The 20,948-nt window shown below is 46.7% G+C and overlaps 1 protein-coding gene across 1 annotated transcript in view; it reads left to right on the forward strand.

Moving 5' to 3' along the window:
- dpp6a (dipeptidyl-peptidase 6a) overlaps positions 1-20,948 on the forward strand; it is a gene marked incomplete at both ends in the record, with an annotated part of 120,450 nt that overhangs the window by 87,808 nt on the left and 11,694 nt on the right. Inside the window, 5 exons of the mRNA XM_079754717.1 lie at positions 8,428-8,522; positions 9,118-9,192; positions 11,596-11,648; positions 12,494-12,575; positions 14,611-14,731. Of these exons, the coding sequence (XP_079610843.1) occupies positions 8,428-8,522; positions 9,118-9,192; positions 11,596-11,648; positions 12,494-12,575; positions 14,611-14,731 (426 nt within the window). The remainder of the gene's footprint in view (positions 1-8,427; positions 8,523-9,117; positions 9,193-11,595; positions 11,649-12,493; positions 12,576-14,610; positions 14,732-20,948) is intronic.

Raw genomic sequence — 20,948 nt, forward strand, 5'->3', positions numbered from 1 at the left:
CAGGCATGGCAAAACTTATTTTTGACTCCCATTTTAACGATTTGATGGTTAAGGTATTTTCTTTCGTTTTAGTATCTTAATAATATTCTGTTTTAAAATAAAAGGGCCATTTCATCATTTTTTAGGAGATTCCTCCGCATACCACAAAATAGCGCACACATACCAGCAGTGGTACGCGCACCACAGCTTGAGAACCAATGATCTGAAAGACATTCTGTCCCAGAAGTAACCATTAGCCTCACACACTCCAGTAATCCCCAAAATCCTAGTAATCCCGACAGACAATCTCGGGGTTAATCTGTTGATTCTGAAACCCTGCCCTTGTTTGCGTAGTGTGCAGGATTCAGGGTAAGACAGAAGCCATTCTCCATCCTATCCCCCAGACACCAGGTTCCCCTCAGCCGCGGTGGTCCCCCTGAACCTCGGGTCCCCATATGGACATCAGGAAGTAACCACGTCCCATGTGACCAGTTTTTCTCCCTTTGTTCTTGTTTAACGCCGCGCCGCAAACCGTTCAGTGGGCTACGACATTTATCATGTTCACGCATCAGCGGTCCTTTGCTAACGCCGAAACAGACGTTGCTCAGTGTTCACATCTGGAAGCTAGCACACAACATCTGCTCCACGTCGTGGAACGTCAGCGGGGCCCTCACTGCGGCCCCCAGAGCAGAACATGGGGAGTGTGCTCTCGACAGACGGCCCTCATAACCACGCTCTGGTACGGTCTTTTTTGGGCTTCATTAAACAGGAAACAAGACACAGACACTGACACTGACACCCCGTACCCCCTGGAACCCAAAATCAGCGACAAACGCGAGTATTATGAGTCTGTAGGTCTACCGACAGTATTTCTGTCCGTAGGTCAGAGAAGAGAAGATACACAGGTTGTATAAAGGTGTAGAGGATGCTATAGTTTATCTACACAAAGTCATAACTGGACAGTTCCTCCAACGGTCCTCGTGATTGCAGTTAATATAAACATTGAGTCTGAGTCTGTAGATGGATGCTGTGTGACGAAACAAATCTACAAAAAAAGATGAGTCACTTTGGATAAAAGCGTCTGTTGTATCACGTTTTGCCTTTTTCCTACATGTCTAGTTAGCTTAGCATTATGGTGTTGCACTTCAAAAGGAACCGTCTGGACAGATCTCGACTTTAGCATCACAGGGCCGGTGATGGAGACATATTTAGACGTTTGATCAGTGGCTTCAAGAGGAAATGGTGAACCAGAGGGGGGTCGGGGTTTAAAATCATGGAGCAGAACATCGTGAGATGAACTCATCACAACCCGGCCCTCTTTGCCTTAGCCTCTGTCGGCTGTGGGGGCGAGGAAGATGGGGGTTTGGGGAAATCGAAAAAACAGAGAGGAATGGAAGAGAAGATGGATGCATGATGGGTGGATGGGTACAGTGATGATAGATAGCGTGACGAGTGATAGAGGGAGGACCGCCAGATGGATCTGTAGTCGGATGGGTGATAGATAGTCAGAGAACTGCGGAGGAATTGCAATTACAAGTTCCATCATCTTTTTATGTGGGTTAGTTATTAACTGAACCGGATGGTTCGAGTCATGTGCGGTTAGCAAGACCTCTAGCATCCGGAGAATGCGATTTCTTTCAGGGAAAGGGCTTGAGATTTAATGGTTGTTTTGTTGTTGTTGTTGTTGTTGTAAATAATTGGTTTTGTTTTTCAAGGTCTGTTTTTTTACGCTGGGTAGAGCCACTTCATCGGAAATCCTCCTGCATAGTCCAAACGGACCTCGTCCAATCCAAATGGCTCTGATGTTTCAGGGTAGCCGGCTAGCTTAATGGAAAAGCTCCTATAGGGTCTCGCCGTCCGTAAGCGGCTCGCCTGCGCCCGCCGTCTCTGTGCTTCATCACCTTTTAAAGCCGAGTGATGTGTCCAATTTGACTCCTGGGCGCTCCCTCGTGCTCCCGCTAAACGGCTCATCAGCATTCCGCGCGTGTCCCGTTGCCGTGGCGGCGCTAGCTCTCACCGCTGACAATAATTGCACAGTTGGTAGCCCCCGCTGATTTCACACATATGCCACATTATTTCCTTTCTATATTTCGTTTTCATTTTATGCCCAAGCCGCTTCTATTTGTCATCCTTCTCTCTCTCTTCCTGTCACTCACTCACTGACTCACCGACTCTCTCTCTCTCTCTCTCTCTCTCTCTCCCTTACTCTCTTTGGCGGCTGTGAGGGAAGTGTCCCCTCCCTTCCGGGGTCCCGGTAGCCTCGAGGTCTGTTGTTTCTTAATGGCCGACCTGGTTCTGCTTGTTTACTGGTCCCTTTACTGACCACGATGTATTAAACAATGAGCCCAGAGAGAAGGAGCTTTTTGGCGTATTGGGAACTCTGTAAATACATGCACAGTCATCATCTTGCATAACAGAATAGTAATGGATTTGGATTATTTATTATCTACAATGTCCCAGTTTCTGAAGGCATAAACCTTTTTCAAACAATGAACTCATTCTCCCACCCATTGCCTCTAACACCCATCCACACTCCCAAATGAAAGGGATTGGAGCGATATACCGCCGTGATAGCTTCATCGATTTATTGTGTGTGTGTGTGGGCGCATGTCTGTGTGCAGTTGCACACACACACACACACACACACACACACACACACACACACACACACACACACACACACACACACACACACACACACACACACACTTGTGGTGGCAGGGGAGCTCTGCCTTTTCAGTGAGCTATGTGCTTCCAGACAGCCCGGTGAGGCAGCCTGATGGCTGAGATCACATTCTGTTTCTCTCTGCGTGTCGGTCTGGCCTCCGTCCCGTCTGAAGCCTTATCCAAAAATATAAACACGCTCAGACCACTCAGCTCTTAGGGGAGGGAGGTTCAGCTCACCACCAACAGCAAGTGACCAATTAAATAAACAATGGTGGCACTCTTGGAAAGGGAGTAGCAATCCAAACTGGTTCTATCTGAAATAGAGTGAATAACGATGTCAAAAGATGGACAGAAATCGGCAGGGAAGGCTTTTCTCAGATTAGAGACTTCCAACTGGATTTGGCACGACCGATGAGAGCAAAGTGCGTTGCTCTAATTGGCTTTGAACATCGTACGGTTGCGCCCATATTTGGAAATCTGGGGGACATCATCCCAGCCAAAGCTAGGCCGATGCGAGACTCAAAGGTGGATAGCTGGATCGGGATCGTCTCCGAAGGCAACCACCAGGGCTAGGTGTGGAAGGCCAATTATAAACGTCAACACACGTATGTCTCTCCACAGATCATCACCTCCTCAGCACACGGGAGGTTGCTAATTTACACTGGCAAAGAAAGCGGTATTAGTGTCATAACACACAACCCTTTCTACTTTGCTGCTGGGGGGTCGCTGGGGGTGAGCAGTCATGATCAGGGTCAACATGTTGTCCAGTGGTACTGTGAACTGCTTCCTTGTATTCAGCATCAACGTGTGCCTTGCTCATGGTTGAAATACCAGCCATCGACTGAGGCACATTGCACTGAAAGGTTTAAATAGCTGGTGGATGGATCGCTTATTGATCGATGGATGATCGATGGATGATGAAGGAGACGGATGGATGGACCATTCAGACGGTTCACATGATTTAATTTGGTTATTAATGATATACCCAGGATCCCACGATATACCCAGAATGCCGAGGGCTTCTTTTGAAAAGAGGATCCTCCGAGGCCCTCTTTTGTGTGTGTGTGTGTGTGTGTGTGTGTGTGTGTGTGTGTGTGTGTGTGTGTGTGTGTGTGTGTGTGTGTGTGTGTGTGTGTGTGTGTGTGTGTGTGTGTGTGTGTGTGTGTGTGTGTGTGTGCGTGCGAAGCGAAGCCGTGACTGTTCCTTTCTCCGATGTGCGCTGAACACGCAGTATCCATGTAATAGACCCACAATCCTTTGAATCCTCTTCCAGCGTCTTATCGCTGCCAACACAAAAGCTTCCCGGCTCTTTGTTGCGTCAGCGAGGGCCGGGCGCCCAGCAGGACAGGCAAATGTGCTGCTGCTCACGGCAGAAGAAAAGGGCACCTCACAAACGCCGCGAGAATGTGTATTTATTTAGTCCGTTATTCCGGCTCACAGCGGCGCTCCCACCGGCACTCAGCGCCTCTCCGCCGCCGGGGTCGAAGGTTAACACAACAGAAACAGAGCATGAACCCTGACCGCCTTGTCACTGCGTAGCCGCGGTCGCGTGGCATCCCGGGGCCGGGCCGCGGGCGATGTAGCCCGCCTGGTTGATTACCATCGATCTCTGGCTGAGGGACGTGACGGGGGGCCGGGGGGGGTCGCCTGTGGCGGCTGACCTCCCCCCGCGCTCTTCTCCTTCAGTCTCTCTTTACTCCTTCTCCTTCCACTCTGCTCGATGCACTTTTTCACGTGCACCTTTGTTGTTGTTTTCTTTCACCTGTCCACTTGTTCACTGAAATTCGCTCACTCGCTTATACTTACTTAATACTTACTTAACCCTTTAACGTGATCACATGTTCACTCTTTCACTCATGTAATCATTCACAATTCATCACCTTTTGTCGTGTCATGCACATCTTACAGATTGTGTTTCCCTGGACAAGCTCGGTCAGACTCCCTGTTTCTCTGGAATTTCGATTGCAGATTCGAACAAAAAATATTTATGTAAAGAAATATAAAGAAAAAATGATCAAAGAGGAAATTAAAAAGAAACCATGAAACTCCTGATTATCAAGATGGAGGATTTCTTTCTTCTTCTTCGTTTTACAATTAGGATCCTGATACATATTTAATGAACGTCTATTCATTTAATGGCTGGACGGAGCCCAAGGAGCGGAGATTTACGGCGCTACGACGCAGGAGGCTAGCCGCTGACACGCACCATAACTCAACCCTAGCTCCTGGCCTCTTCCTCCACACCCCGCCAAACGACCCGTAAAACACACACACACACACACACACACACACACACACACACACACACACACAGACCATATCATTAAATGCACAAAAGGGGGGATGATATTGTCATGGTTGGGCTGTTTGACTCCTGGTTTCCATCCCTCCTTGAAGACAAGTCCCTAACACGCTGTATGTCCCTTTGGATAAAAGGGACTAAATAGTACTAGGGAGTAATTGGTCAAACAAGGCTGGGGGGAAACCTCCACAAGAACACTTAGTAAAAACACCTCTGCATGGCCCAGGTCTTCATCCCTGAATAGGTCTTCGTAGTCGCTCCCCACCGTGTCTGACTGTTGAACCTTCTTCTGTGTTCCTTTTCCAGGGTTGTCCCCTCTGGGGTTTGGCAGTTTTCCCGTGGCCTTTAAAGGGCTCTGCAGGGTTAGGGGGTGTCTGGGATGGAGGGCTAGACAAATACAGTTGACCTGACCCGACGTCGTTCATCCATGGCTAGCGTGGGAGGGGGGGCTCCATGGTAGCCCTCACCCCCTTCTGGATGGATGAGAGTCCTTCCGGAGAAGGCGAGGAATTCCTAGAAGGCGGCGAGAGAGGAACAATGCTTCAGTTGGAACGCAGCCGCAGGACAAAAGAAAACTCAAGGCAGTTGGAACAATGGCATGGTGCCATTGGCAGGGTCAACCCGCATTGACTGGAATAATTATTCTTTAAAGCAGTGCTTACCGGTGTAGGTACTCAAGGTATTTAATTAACTTGTCAGCGTACAGCAGGAGAATGGCTCGCTTGGAACGTCGTTTTAAAACCCATGGCACCGCCAAGCATATGGCTGCCTGCCGCCAGACTATAAGAGTTTAAACGGTATAATGTGTCACTTTCAGCACCGTGGGAAGTGTCGTTTATAATAAGTTAGACGGTAAAACGCTGGTGTGGTTAAAACAGAAAGGTGCTGATATCTGCCTTCTGATTGGCTGGTGAACACCTTACAGATACCGATTCACTGTGTACTGTGGTTCTTAAGCTGATTGCATTGTTTCTGGTTTTGAGTAACATGACAATCTGATCCAACTGTACGTGAGGTGAAGCTCACCTGTTATAATTGTCTCTTGGTTTTCTGTCAGGGCTCCCTTCCAGAGAGAATATATGGGCTCAACGCGCTTTCAGATGAAGATCTGAAACGATTTTGGTAAAAAACATGTGACTGCAGATCAACTTGATATTGTAAAGTCATGTGTTATAGATCCAAGTAATGCATTGTTGTGTTATCAGACAAGGATGAGATTAAGATAAATCCACTTTTAAAAGCAAATTTTTACAAGGTCTCTCTCACCCTCCCTCCATCTCTCTCTGGGTGTGGAGGGGCAGCAGACTTGCCCTGGGCTGGAGGTTGTATTAATAAAAGAGATCACAGTTAAAAACAACACTTCGGGCGAGGGAGTTTGAGAAACATAGATGCCGACGCAAGACGCCCAGGCAGTGCCCTGCACAGACCCAATGAGGGCATAACAGTTGTACTTTTGCATAAAAAATACAACAATAAAACAATGCAAAATAAATGAATGTGAAACAAATGACAGGTCATGTCTTTTTGGGGCCGGGGGTCAATTTTGCCAATGAGGGCAAAGGGGGCGGGGCCACTGCAGTCATGCCCCCTGGGAGCGTGGGTGTGTCCAGGGCGCTGCTGGGGAAGAGTAGGAGAGGCGAGGAGGGGCTAGACATCTGTAGGAGTCGCTGCCTGGAGAAGTGCATGCTGGGTAGGATTTAAAGCTCTGCTGGGATACCTGGAGGATTGGTACATATGACTGAGAAAGAATGAGGGAGGGAGTGTGAGACAGATGTATTGAACCCCCAACTCACATGTGGGACGGTATGCAACCAAGGAGTCAGTTGGTCAAAAGCAGGAGTCGGCTCAGAGAGTTGAAGGTTGCAAAAAATGGTGCCGGTTTATTTACAGTGTCAAAAGTACAAAAAGTCACACAAAAGAATACAGCCTGTCGGCAAGCTGTTGCATATCAAATGCCCGACCCCTTTCCCTCACCATGTCTCTCCATTAAATAGGCCTACCAATCAGGGCCGATTGGGAGAAACCACTGGGATAGGTGACACATCAATATAACATGGTCAATCAAACACCAAAGAATAATAGCCCCAACACTATAGGTTCATCAAACGCTGCATACAAATATACACACACACACACACACACACACACACACACACACACACACACACACACACACACACACACACAACACAGTCTTTGATAAATAAATCACACCAACCATAACGACACTCAGAAGTACAAACGCTACCTCACCACCCCCGCCATTAGCAAACCAAATGAACTGTCCCGGAACAGAAAATAAAGCCCTGGTTCCCATGCGGCACGCGTTCCCCATGGACCAGGCCGGACAGGAAGAAGGGTAGTTGACAAACAAATGTATGTGTGAATTATCTAGCATGTTGTAAATAAATGGAGTGTATTAAACTGTGGTGTGTGGTTGTTTGTAGTGTGGTGCTATGTGTGTATGCAAAGGTAAACGGCTAAATGGTAGCATCTGGGGAAATGCGACCCTCGCTTTTCACAGGGAGAGAGGGGTGAGGGAGAAAGGGAGGTTGAGGGAGGGAGGGAAAAAGGAGAGATGGGTGGAGGGAGAGATGGAGGGATGGATAGGTAAGTGGTTTGAAAGGTGGGTTTGTGGATTGGGGGAGGGAGGGATGGATGGATGGGCAAATGGAGACACACGCACACACGCACACATACACAAACCAGAGGTCACCGCCAAATAAGGTGCAAGGAAGAAAAGTAGTGAAGATGAATGGATGAACTAACCATCAAAAGTTAGAAGGGCCACAATATTGTCTTCACCTGCACTTGATCTTGGTTCTTCAATGACAGTGTGTCCCAGAGACTACACCCACTCCTTTCTCCCCCATCCTTATCCCTATGATTTATTCATGTATTTACAACAGACCCTCGTTCATCCTGAGGTCTGGGTCTCTGGGCACGTGGGGTAGCTGGGGACTCAGTGATGGAGATTCAGCCTAATAGACAATTAGATATGCTGGAGGACCCAGAGACACGCCCGGCCTCCCAATTTCCCGCTGCTAATTACCTCGCCGCACCGCGCACGTCAGAGCACCTCCATCCCTCAGCACCGCAGCCGGCCACGATGTTGATGGGTGGGGCTCGGGGCGAGAGAGGCGTGCGCGGAGTGAAGGTGAACGAGGGACGCCAGTGTTTTTTAAAGTAACCTTCAGAACTGGTTGGGTTTTATCCTTTATTCTTCTTTGTTGGATTAGATTCTTCGTCTGTTGTCGTCCGACAAACAACCTTCAACCTCAGTTGAACACAGAAATGTGTTATCTTCTTTTTTAAATGAATAACAGTGACTTTGCGTCACATTTATGCATTAATATTCATGCATACGCTTCCTTCATGCTTTTTCTAATTGCTATCCCTCTTGTTTGTCCCTTGTTGTTCTCTCTCTCTCTCTCTCTCTCTCTCTCTCTCTCTCTCTCTCTCTCTCTCTCTCTCTGCAGGCAATGAACTCCTGTATCGAACCAGAGAGGGCGACGTTGTCAACTTCAACGTGGACACCCAAGAGAGGGTCGTCCTGGTCCACAACAAGAAGTTTGTAAGTTTAGCAATACATCCATCTCTCTCTCTTTGTTTCCCACTGACCCCTCATGCTTTCCTCATTGGCTTCCTGTAATCCCCGGACTGTGAAACAGAGAGTGCGTAGCCGTGAACTAAATGAAAGGCTTTCTCTCTCCGTCAGCACATCTCCGTCCCTCGGAGTCGCTTCGCGTTAGGAACCAAACAACACGTGATCCATCATCACCGTGTGCCTTTCCCCGTCTGCCGATGCATCATGGGGGATCTGGAGGGGAAGGGGGGGGGGACTATTTGGGGGTTGGCTGGGTTATGAACACATCCATATTTACAGTAGATACTAATACAATTCTGATTATATTTTGTGTCAGACTCTGGGGGGACGCGGGCGCCACGACACACAACATTACTTTCGTCATCGTCGCCGGGTGTTACGCTCACTGCGTCCTGATTAATTCTCCGTCCGCCGCCGCGGCAACTCTCCTCGCCATCCGTCAAACGCACGTCATTTAGCGTGAGATGCGGCAGCGGCAGCGGCGCTAATGGAAAGAAAGCGGAAGTAATGAGTAAATAAGCTGTGCGCACGGTTAAATGGTTGTGTGTTGTTGTCCTGGCAGGAGATGTACAAGGCGAGCCGCTATGAGGTGTCCCCCGACATGAAGCACGTGCTGCTGGCCTACAACGTAGCCCCGGTAAGACCCCGGACCGAGTGGGGGGGGGGGGTGGAGGAGATGGTGGTGGTGAAGATAGTGGAGAGCTGGTGGTGGTCGAGGTAGAGATGGTGGTGGTGGTGGAGGAGGTGGTGGAGGAGGTGGTGGTGGTGGTGGTGGTGGTGGTGGTGGAGGTGGTGGTGGTTGTGGTGGTGGTGATGGTGGTGGTGGTGGTGGTGGTGGTGGTGATGGTGGTGGTGGTGGTGGAGGAGGTGGTGGTGATGGTGGTGGTGGTGGTGGAGGAGGTGGAGGAGGTGGTGGTGGTGGTGGTGGTGGTGGTGGTGGTGGTGGTGGTGACGGTGGTGGAGGTGGTGGTGGTTGTAAAGAAGGTGGTGGTGAAGACACACACGCATACACACAGGCACACTTACGTCTGCCTGCGAGGGGAAGGAGGGATGTTGACTGATGTAATCATCTACCCAGAACAAGTAGAGTCGAGTACAATGTGTCGACAAACAAACACTAGCAATAGGTGACACAGAAGACTATTTATTCTATGTGTATTTGTTTGCGTGTGTGTGTGTGTGTGTGTGTGTATTTGTTTTATGTATGTGTGTGTGTCTGTACGTGTGTTTATATTGGTGCTGTTATGTCTCCACCATTCCTGATCTCCTTTTCTAATCTGTGTACACATACATGCTCTGCACGCACAAACACACACGCACGCACACACGCAAGTACGCACACACGTACACACACACATTCACACACACGTCTCAAATACATTTAGCTCTATTAATGTTCCATGGTATTATTCGTACCTGAACTGCACTGTTATATATATATATATATGTAAAATTGTTATATATGATGTCATATTATTCATTATTCATACATGAAAGTGAACATAGACTTAGCATTAGCATAATAGCTTTAGGGAGGGGAAGGAATTCCCTTCTCTAAATGGCAGTACATATTGGTGCCAAGCCGGTCCCAGAGGGGTTATAACACAACCTTTCCTCGAGTCGGTCCCGACGATGTAAGGTTACGCAGCTAGCATCATCATCATTAAGCTAGCATCATTAGCATTCAGCTAGCATCCTTTTAATTCAGCTAGCACCATTTACATTCATCCGTGCTAGCAGTCATTAACATGAATGATAATTAACTATTAGCATCAGATAGCTTCATAGGCATTCAGCTAGCACCATTATCATGCAGCCAAGCTAGCAGCAGGGGAAACGTATCCCAGCGGAGAGAAAACATCAATATCGGGCAACACAGAGACGAGTGCAGAGAGGCAACACTAACGACGACACACCGGTGGCCCAAACATAGCCATATATATATATATATATATATATATATATATAGCCACCGCATCGGCCTTTGGATCATACGTCAAGGTCGAGGCCATAAAGACTGGCCTGCTAACAAATACAAGTAACCGGGGGAGCTGCGTTTCTTCTGGATGAAAAGTCACGTTCCACTTGAATCAGGAAAGACCAGTATTTAAAAGGAACCATGAGATTTACTGACGACACATTTGGCGATCCGACTCCCATCAAATTATTCTTCAAGGGGAAGATGGATCCATGAAGTATGCCGGGATAGGATTCCCTCATTATGGTGTCTAGACGCTGGTGGTGGTGTGATTGTGGATGGAGTGCCTCTGCCCTGGAGGATGTAATCTCTTTCTCCGTAGACGGGTGGAGCCTAATCCCAGAGGTGGAGGGGATGGAGGAGGTCTGCGATGAGTCTCAATGAAAACAGCAGACAAGCGACAAGCATGAATGAGAGATGTTATTATACACTGATGAATCGTGCGTCGGCGCACAATTGCACTCCTGCTAATGCGTGAGGTCCTGATTGGTTGAGAGATGAAGGGGAGGGGCTTGCGATGACAGCGTGGGAACGTGAAACGAGACGTTGATAGATTATAAACAGAAGGGGAATGTCGTTCTCCTGATTTTACTTTAGATTGAGCCCAACGGATTTCCGTGAGTGTCTTTGTTAAAGGGTGTATTATCTACATGGGGTAAAAAAAAACATGGTTACATAAAATATATACACTATAATATTGAATGATATAATATTAAAAGTTTTGGTTCCAGTAGAAACGCAGCTCTCCCGTTTACTTAATAGTAACCGAATGTATTTACAGACCAGTCTTGGCCTTTCCAATATTTTGGCAGTGTTGGCGTATCGTAGCAACGGAGCAGTCAATGGGGCTCCGTCTACGTATCTATTTTAAAGGTCTCCAATGTATTCTCAATGGGCTAGCACTGGATATTAGCTTCCTGATCAAATATGTCTAACACTAAATCACTTTACCTCTTCACAGGCAATCAAAAACAATCTAAATGAGATAGGAGAACACTATGACTTTTGAGTTAGAATTATGAGTGAATGACTGTATGAATACGTGAATCCTCTGTTCCCCAGGTCTACCAGTATTCCTACACGGCCTTCTACATCATTTGCAGCCTTGAGACTCCGTGAGTATCCAATTAGCTTGATGCTGTATTCTAGTGCAACTACCCACATTGAAATGTCCTGGTTTTGCAACCATTTTCAGAAGAACATACTGAGACATGAGATATCATAAACCCTGAACATACCGTTTGAAAAAACAAACCCAATGATACTCAAGCCGTCTGCGATGTAACGGTGTCTACCTCAAACTTATCTTCTAACTCTACATCTACTATTTCAAACTTGTACCCAACCTTACATCACCACAACCATATAGCCTACTTGAATTGAACCAACGTTTCTCTAATGCCTAAACCTATTACTAATACATCAAGGGAAATATATTATATACTATTAGATATTCCATGAAAACCTTGGACTTCCTTAGCCGCCACACTTAGTTCAGTTCAGTCGTTTAGATCTATAGGTGTGCTGCCACCTGGTGGTGGCTAGCAGACCGTCAGCCCTCCAGGAGCGATGACCTCATTAATTCAACAGCTCCACAAAGGCATTGGAGGGCCTGTGGCGGGTCTTAAGGCCCCCTTGTTCTACACAGCACTTCCTGTACAGGGACAAGTGGCTCCGGGGCAGAGAGGCAATGTAAAGGATGCACCTATAAACTATTCAGCTTTCTCACTGCAGTAGGCTGTGTATGTGTGTATATTTGTCTGCGTGTGTTTTTGTGTGTGTGTGTGTGTGTGTGTGTGTGTGTGTGTGTGTTTGTGTGTATTTATCAGTTTGTGTATGTGTTGTATTTATTATCAGCATTGTGACTTCTGTATGTGTGTGTGTTTTGGTGTGTGTGTGTGTGTGTGTGTGTGTGTGTGTCGGTGTGTGTGTGTCGGTGTCTGTATGTGTGTCTCTTCAGGGAGACCTGGAACCTTAACCCTCCAGAAGTGAGGAACGCCCAACTGCAGTACGCTGGCTGGGGACCGCACGGCCAGCAGCTGGTGAGAACTACAACTCCCATCAACCCCCTGGTTGAACCCTCCATTTACACCTGCGTGAATCACTACCACAGTTGAAGTCCGTTTTCTATTTACTCTATCAGCCATCTGATTAAGATATCATCCATGGCAACATACATCATTAAGAAGCTGGTAGGGGTTAGGGGCATGTCGCTCAAGGATGCAGACATTGGGGTTTCGAACCTAGCAACTTTCTTCTGTGAGCAAACCAGCGTTGAGTTCTGGAGTGTTTGATTTTCTCCAGCGGATATCCATGGCAATGCATCAAAAATGTTTCAGAATTACCTGGAATGCCTCAGAGTGAGATGAATCCTAATCCATAATCCCAACACGAGTTTAAACAAGTCCTTCTAAATCACTCCAAAACCCTCCGAATCCAGTGATCCTTGCTTCCATCCCTCTCATTGGTTTCCCTTTGACACTAAACCGCCAACCCATCCCCCTAACGTCTGTTTACCCGCTCCGATGAGCCGTTTGACCTCTCCCCGCGCTCGCTCTCTCCACGCCTGTCAGGGTCTCTCTGTCAGGCCGTGAAAACCATCAGAATCAGGAGTCTTGTGTCGCCTGTATGACAAGACATCCAGGGATTGGTTTAGGGCGAAGTGCAAGCACACAAAGCGGCAAAAAGACACACGAGAAAGAAAAAACGTGAAATGCCAAAAAAACTTGAAATGCCAAACGTGAAAGGAGTCCGAAAGAGGCAGAGGGTTAAATGTAACGTTGTTCACCACTTGAATACTACTGAACAACTAGTGAGTGGGGGGTGGCGCTAGGAGTCACTATTTAGCGGTGACTTCACCTACGAAATGTGAGCGCTAAACAGTGACCGCCCAACATGGAGGGGGGTGCCCTTCACACCCCAGGGGACCTGAGTCTGTGTGTCGGCGTCACGGCCCACCGACCCCTCCGCCCTGGTAAGAGAGGGGATGTTGTGGGGAAGCCAGCCGTGCCAAGATGTGCTGGGGATGGTGGTGCTGGTGGTGGTGGAGGGGGTTGTTGTAGCTTCACTGTGCTAATTAATTCACCTACTCTCTACTCATATGTCACAGGCACAAATCAGTTGAGTATTGTCTTCAAACGTTACTTAATTAAGAGACTAATCCTCTAATTTGTCACCATTTTGTTCCTGGGTTTATTGCGTTCACTTAAATAATGTTGATTTAGTTATTTATTCACTAATTAATTCATTTTCGGGGCTAATTATCCATATTTATCCCTCTATCTCCCTGTCTGTCTCCACCCTCCTCTCTCTCTCCCCTTTCTCAAATTCCCTCCCTTTCTCTATATCTCCCTCCCTCTCCCGTTTTCCCTCTCTCCCCTCCCTCACTCCTCTTTCCCTCTTTATTTCTCTCTCCCCCTCCTTCCCTCTCTCCTTTCTCTTCTCTCTCCTTCCTTCTCGCTCTCCCCTCCATCACTCCTTCCCTCTCTCCTTTCTCTTCTCTCTCCTTCCTTCTCGCTCTCCCCTCCATTAATCCTTCCCTCTCTCCTTTCTCTTCTCTCTCCTTCCTTCTCGCTCTCCCCTCCATCACTCCTTCTCTCTGTCTCTCTCTATTTCTGTCTCTCCCCTTCCCTCTGTTTATTTCTCTAATTTCTCTCTCCCCCTCCCTCTCTCCCTCTCTCTTCTCTCTCCCCCTCCCTCTCTCTTCTCTCTCCCCCTCCCTCTCTTCTCTCTCCCCCCTCCCTCTCTCCTCTCTCTCCCCCTCCCTCTCTTCTCTCTCCCCCCTTCCTTCTCTCTCCTCTCTCCCCCCTCCCTCTCTCTTCTCTCTCCCCCCTCCCTCTCTCTCCTCTCTCTCCCCCCTCCCTCTCTCTTCTCTCTCCCCCCCTCCCTCTCTCTCTCCCCCCTCCCTCTCTCTTCTCTCTCCCCCTCCCTCTCTCTTCTCTCTCCCCCCCTCCCTCTCTCTTCTCTCTCCCCCCTCCCTCTCTCTCCTCTCTCTCCCCCCTCCCTCTCTCTTCTCTCTCCCCCCCCTCCCTCTCTCTTCTCTCTCCCCCTCCCTCTCTCTTCTCTCTCCCCTGTCAGATCTTCATCTTTGAGAACAACATCTACTACCGCTCCACGGTGGAGAGTCGCTCCATCCGCCTGGTCTCCACTGGTAAGGAGGGCGTCATCTTCAACGGCCTCAGCGATTGGCTGTATGAAGGTAAGCCAATAAGCCAATCCCCTTTTGTGACATCACAAGAGTGTGAACTGCCAATAGCCAATCCTAAACTCAACGCGGTGAACGCTGCAGACCAACCTTTATTAAGTAGAATCAATTAATGTTGATTTGATATATTTAAATATGTTACATTGTATTCATAGAGTCCCTTTTAAACACATGTTACAACATGCTTTACATGATCAAATCCCAACCGTTGTGTATTGTGAGGCGCCCTTTGTGTCGTTTGATTTAAATTTGCCCGCAGGCAATTTATTAAAAAATAAAAACTCTAGCCGGTAAGCTGTGTTGTTTCTAGGGCTGTAGTCAACCAAAGAAAATCTTGGTCGACTGAAATTCTATAGATGAAAAAAAAAATATATATATATATATATTAAAAACATATGCACGTTATCTCTAGATTAACTTCCTTTCATCCACAGTGCACTCTACTCTGACTGCTAGCCTAAATATGGCGCAATTGCTGTTAAGGGAAGGTTAGTGGGTTCAGATCCACTCGTGGTCCGAGTTTGCTTACGCAGAGCTTCAATATATGAAGGGTCGAACACCAGACTTTATTGATTCAAGGCTTTGTTCTGTGGTTATTATAATGGGTCCCAAGGGATGTTGCTGCGTTGCGTGCTGAGGTGCCGATTCTGATAGGTTCACATTCGAGCCAATCGAGCGTTAAACACAAAGGTTGACGGAGCATCACGGACGACATAAAAAAAAAATGACCGCCTAACGATTTTAGATGATATGCCTGCACACCTTTATGTTGTTTTAAAAAATGTGCTGCAACAGCAATGACTTCTGTGACATTTTGTCATTAGTTTGGAGATGAGTAAATGATCGGTAAGCATTTAGCCACTAGCTTCCTTAAGTTTCGCGAGTTCAAAGTTGTGAAAACTTGGGTGTTTTAGACAATGATACTGGCCTACAAGGCAGTCAAAGGGAACTGTCCCTGCCTACCTCCAAGCATTAGTCATACCACACAACCAAGCTTGAGCACTCCGCTCAACTGCCTCAGCTGGATGCATGGTGACGCCATCGCTAAGAGCAAGCAAAGGTTAAACAACAAAGTCACAACCCACCAGACTCAAGACTCACTTGTCCAGGGTTCAACTGAACTCTGCATAGCCTCCCTCCTTACCCCACCTCCCCTCCTCCCTTATTCTCCTTTAAACATGTCCTAGTTCTTCAAAATAGTACTTAGCATCGTCTAGCATCTTATCCCAACTATCTTTGTAATATACAGGAAATGGGTTAACCTAGCAATTGATAGTGCTTCAAAGTTGTTCTATGAACATCCATACTGAACCGACTTATTGTAAGTCACTTTGGATGTAAGCATCTGCTAAATGCCCTAAATGTAAATGATAATGTTTTGACCTCCTTACTCAAAGTCTATCAAACCATATGATTATTAAATAAGAAACTACGGAACCTTGAATATAATTTTATTAATAAATAATGTTATTTCTAACACATATAAAGCCAATCTCCCATATATAGCCGATCAATCAAGTTAACAAACATCTGCATTTGCTGCTACCAAGCCCGGAAATAATGGTTTGAGAAGTGCTTTTTTCCTTATTAAAACAGCTCCATCGATGAGAATTTGAAAAAAAAAAAAAAAGCTGAATTTGGTCAAACAAGTGCTCATCGACCAACCCATTGACCAACTGACCAGAATTTGACAGCCTTTTCCAGGTTGCTCGTGTTAGTTGTTCTACCTGAGATGATTCACATCAGTTTATCCGCAGCCTTGCATCACACACACATCCAAATGCCTTCGATCTCACTGTTCTTGGTTGGGGACCAGGCATTTTGAATTAGACTAAGGAATTTGTATTTTTATAGATTTGGAGCAGGACACTGGAGAGAGAGAGGAAATTGGGTTTAACGAGAGGGAACGACATGGGAGCGGAAATCGAACAGGAATCGTGGGCCCCAGAATGTGTATTGCATAATCTTGTTAGCACACTATCAGGTTGAACCATCACGCTTACTCAAAGGAAAGCTTTCACACTGCATTCTGAGCTGTTTGGAGATGTGCTTGTCATTCTGTAAGAGGTTGGAAGGATTAAAAAAACATAACAACAAATACCTTGATATAATTGTTTTCAGGCGGAACACATATTTCTCCACCTCTAAATCCCAACGCTTCCCAAAATCCCGGAGCAACAATTGCGAACCTTTTTCAAAACAACATTTGAACAACAATTCCAGAAGCCCTTCAAAAGTCTGCCTGCCTTTTGCTACGACCTATCTGCTCTCTCCCTCCTGCCAGATATGCGCCTGTTGTTGTCGTTGTTGTTGTTGTTTTGGTTTCATAATCTTATCAACACCCACCTTCTCCTTCCAGATGAGGAGGTGGTGTGCGCTTTAAAAGTTGGACTGCAGTAGTGGAAGAACTCTTGGCCAGATGTCAAAACACTAAAACAAGGCGGTGTTATTTCAGCCCCCGACCAGTCAGACCGTAATGTTTATATGGTTTTGAAGACCCTGAGATCACCCTATTTATTTATGGCAGGGAACACAAACAAACGATTACGTCCACAAACACACACACACACACACACACACACAGGTATTTCTAGAAAGAGAGAGGGAGAGAGGAAAGTAGAGGACGAGACAGTGATTGAGATGAAGTGGAGGGGGAGCCAGGGGTAATGAGAAGGAAGGAGAAGAGACAGGGTGGAGGAGGACAAGACAGTGATGGAGAGACGCCAACAACAGAACACAAAACAAACCCTGACAAGATGAAAGTAAAGACCTCGTCCCGTTGCGCCACCGTCCCACCGGCGCGCGCGCCCTCAGGTTTTCTCCCGTCCTCTGTCAGCGGGCCGATTACCCACAATCCTCGGCAGCCGCTTGCCGTGGCGTGGCCTGGGGACAGAGCTGGTGCGTCGAGATAAAGAACAACATTTTGTTTACGCGTCCCGCCGCCAACACAACCACGGCTGCCACCGTCCACCCCCCCCCCCCCCCCCCCCTCCCCGATGTTTTGGCAAGGCGTCTGCGCGTCTATCGCTTCAACAACAACATGTTGTTTGTGTTTTCTGGTTATCACCGGTAGGAGGACGTGCTGTCACTGCGTGAGGCGCCGTCGTCGGCTGTTATCGGGAAAGTTCCGGAACAGAAACGGGGATTTGATTGGCTGTTTATGTTTTGCTGGGTTTGGGTTTATCTGTTCCCCCCCGCGGTGAGATCCGACCCAGTCAGATGATTACTAATGCAGTTTTGTTTTTTCGTGTTTTGAAAGTTTTCCACTGAAACTCCGTAGTAAGCGTTCAAGTTCAATCTGTTGGTATATATATTTTGGTGGCGGCCAGAACCAGCTTGCATTGTTTTCATCGAGATGCAGGAAATATTGTCATTTGGTAAATGATCTGCAGACTAACTTCTTTTAACTGGCCGGAGCTACTGTGTTAGAAAGCTACGCTAATTAGCGTGTGAGTCGGAAGTTCTCTTAATAACATCTCGGGGACCTCTTGCGTAGATGGATCACACTTAATTAAACACAAACACATGAGCACTGCTCAGCACCCAGAGCCCCTCTTATTTTATATAATTTTAGTTTTTTCTTTTGATCATTTTGCATGTTGAATGAACTGAAAAGCTAATTAAAATCTAAAAGTGAACAGCAGTGGGTTCATATGTTCTCCTCAATGCTATAGAAGCCCGCGGTGGGCTGTTACTTAGCAATCACCCAATGTAAAACAAAAGGGTGTTGGCTTACGCTCTCGCATTCACTTTGTCCTTAGAAGATGACTCGTGCTCGCCTCATGTTCGAGTTTGCTTGAAGTAATCTCAACAAATCGAATGAGTGCCGGTTTCAAACCAAAAAAGTAATGTTTCCAAACATTTAAAATTGTAGAGTCAGGTAAAAGATAAACATGAATTGATGTTTACAGCTACAGACTGCTAAGATTAGGTCAATGGTTTGGGTTGTTGTAGTTCAGTTCCGGGCCAGGAGAGTTTAGAGTCCATTTAGGTTATTCAGCATAGGGATAAAAGCATCTGGCCTAGTTCATGATTGCAGCAAAAACATAGGAGGTCCTTCGGCCCTGCCTCGCCGCTGCCCCCTATTGGAGGCAAGCAGTCAAATCTATAAAGTATGAACCGTACTGATGTTGTGACTAAGCATGATTATAGTAGCCGCATAATATAGTATTGAGCACATTCTCAAGAGTGCCATCTATCCCCCCCTCCCCCTCTCATATTCTCATTAGTTTGGACCAAGGTCTGTCACCTTCCATTCATTACACCCATTGGTAGATTGACTCCCAATCAAATCGTATCATATATAATATAACGTTCTCTGCACAAGTTGAATTATGTAGTCCGCACAGCACCAGGAGGGGGACGGAGGTGGCTTGTCTGGCAGCTCACCTGGCTGGGAGAGAAAGACAGAGAGAGATTTTCCGAGGAGAGTGGAGCATTAATAGGACACCATTCCTCCTACTAACTGGCCGTCTCTCTCTCTCTCTCTCTCTCTCTCTCTCTCTCTCTCTCTCTCTCTCTCTCTCTCTCTCTCTCTCTCTCTCTCTCTCTCTCTGTTTCTCTCTCTTTGTCTCTCTCTCGTTCTTAATGGGGTCCAGATAGCCCTCAGAAAGACTCCATTCCTGTGATACTACACACACTTTACACTGATGTTCTGATTGAGTGCAGCCCCCTAACCATAGTGCCATGGTTACCAGGACGATCGAGGTCACTTTCCATATCAGCGTATGATGGAAAGCTTTTGGAGGCTGGTCACGACATGGAGCCTTAGAGCCCGTCCCCAGAGGGGTCCGGGGCCACAACCTCTTCACAAATACAGAAGTGAAGAGGTTGGAAAAAAATAAAGCAAATCAGGCAAACTATTAAAAACGTTAACACCGGTGCTTTCGGCCCACCACTCTGCTATCGGCGGCCATTACTGTGATTGCTTCGCCAGCGTTCGGTGGCAGTGCGCCCGCTGGGGTTTTTAGAGACGTGCACACCGCGGGGAAGGAGAAGAAGAGGTGGGGAGGATTCAAATAGCGCCGCATATCAAGTGGTCGGGCCAAGCGAGGCCGGTTAATGAAAATGCTAATTGGTAATGGATGTTTACGGGATCCCTTCAAAAAGCCGCCTCCGGTCCCACAGATAAACAGCGCTAATGACATTTTAATTGGCCAAGATGATCTAAGTGCAGCCGCCGGGCGCACGTTAGCGTTGAGGGGAAATATTTGGATGTTTTCCTGTGACGTGACGCTTGACTTGATAATGAGTTTTTTTTTGGTCTATTGTTTGGGTGGGAAAAAAGTTCCCTGAACAACTTTAAAACAAGCATTGCTTGATGACGACTGTGTTTGAGTTCAGCTGGAAAAGTGTCTGATCTGTGTGGGTGTGTGTTTGTGTGTGCAGCGAGTTGTTTGTGTTTGGATGCAGAAGCGTACAGAGAAGTGAATTAATTTGCTCTTAGCGGTGCTTTTCAACTGTGAGGTGACTTTCCTAGAATGCAGGTTAGAAGAAAAGTGCAAAGTACAAGGTTGTGTTTCATATAGGCACACACATAGATGCAAACACACACACACACAAACACAGTGGGCAACAACAATGTGTTTTGAAATTGTTTGTTTGAGTGTGATAAAAAAAACAATAGACACACGACGCAGAGACAGGCGTGGAACAAAGCACCCTTGAACCAATGTTGAATCAACTCCATGGGCAGGTATTTAAATACAGGCGTCGTCTGGGATATATTTAGGTTTCCTCACATCACTGTTCCTCACTGTTGCACAAGAAAAATGAAGATGCTGATTTGGCTCCAGTTTCCACCTCTGTTGGAAATGTTAAGGTTGGAATACCTGTACATTTGATTTGTTCTTATCAAGATTTTGACAGTACTCCTTGTAGACTTTATGACTTTAATATTGAAATGAAAATCAAAAAAAAAAAAAAAACTCTTTCAATTTGGCAACAACCCATTTTGAATAAAAAAAAGTTGAACATTTTGAGGGTATTTTAATAACTCTTTAAAAGGCACTCAGTTGTCCGAAAAGAACGCCACCTGTGTTAGCAGCAGAGTGGACTGTTCACATCGGGTTTGGGGAGAATGGCAGAAACATCACATTAGTCTTATCTGTCTAAATTGGGGATTTATTTCAGTAACAGTGATAAAAAGGCAAAGGTGACTATGCTGATGATCAAAAAAGACATATTGTCACGTTCAAAACCGATAAAAAGC

The sequence above is a fragment of the Pollachius pollachius genome, assembly GCF_949987615.1.
Source record: "Pollachius pollachius genome assembly, chromosome: 17".
In the NCBI taxonomy this organism is placed as follows: Eukaryota; Metazoa; Chordata; class Actinopteri; order Gadiformes; family Gadidae; genus Pollachius; species Pollachius pollachius.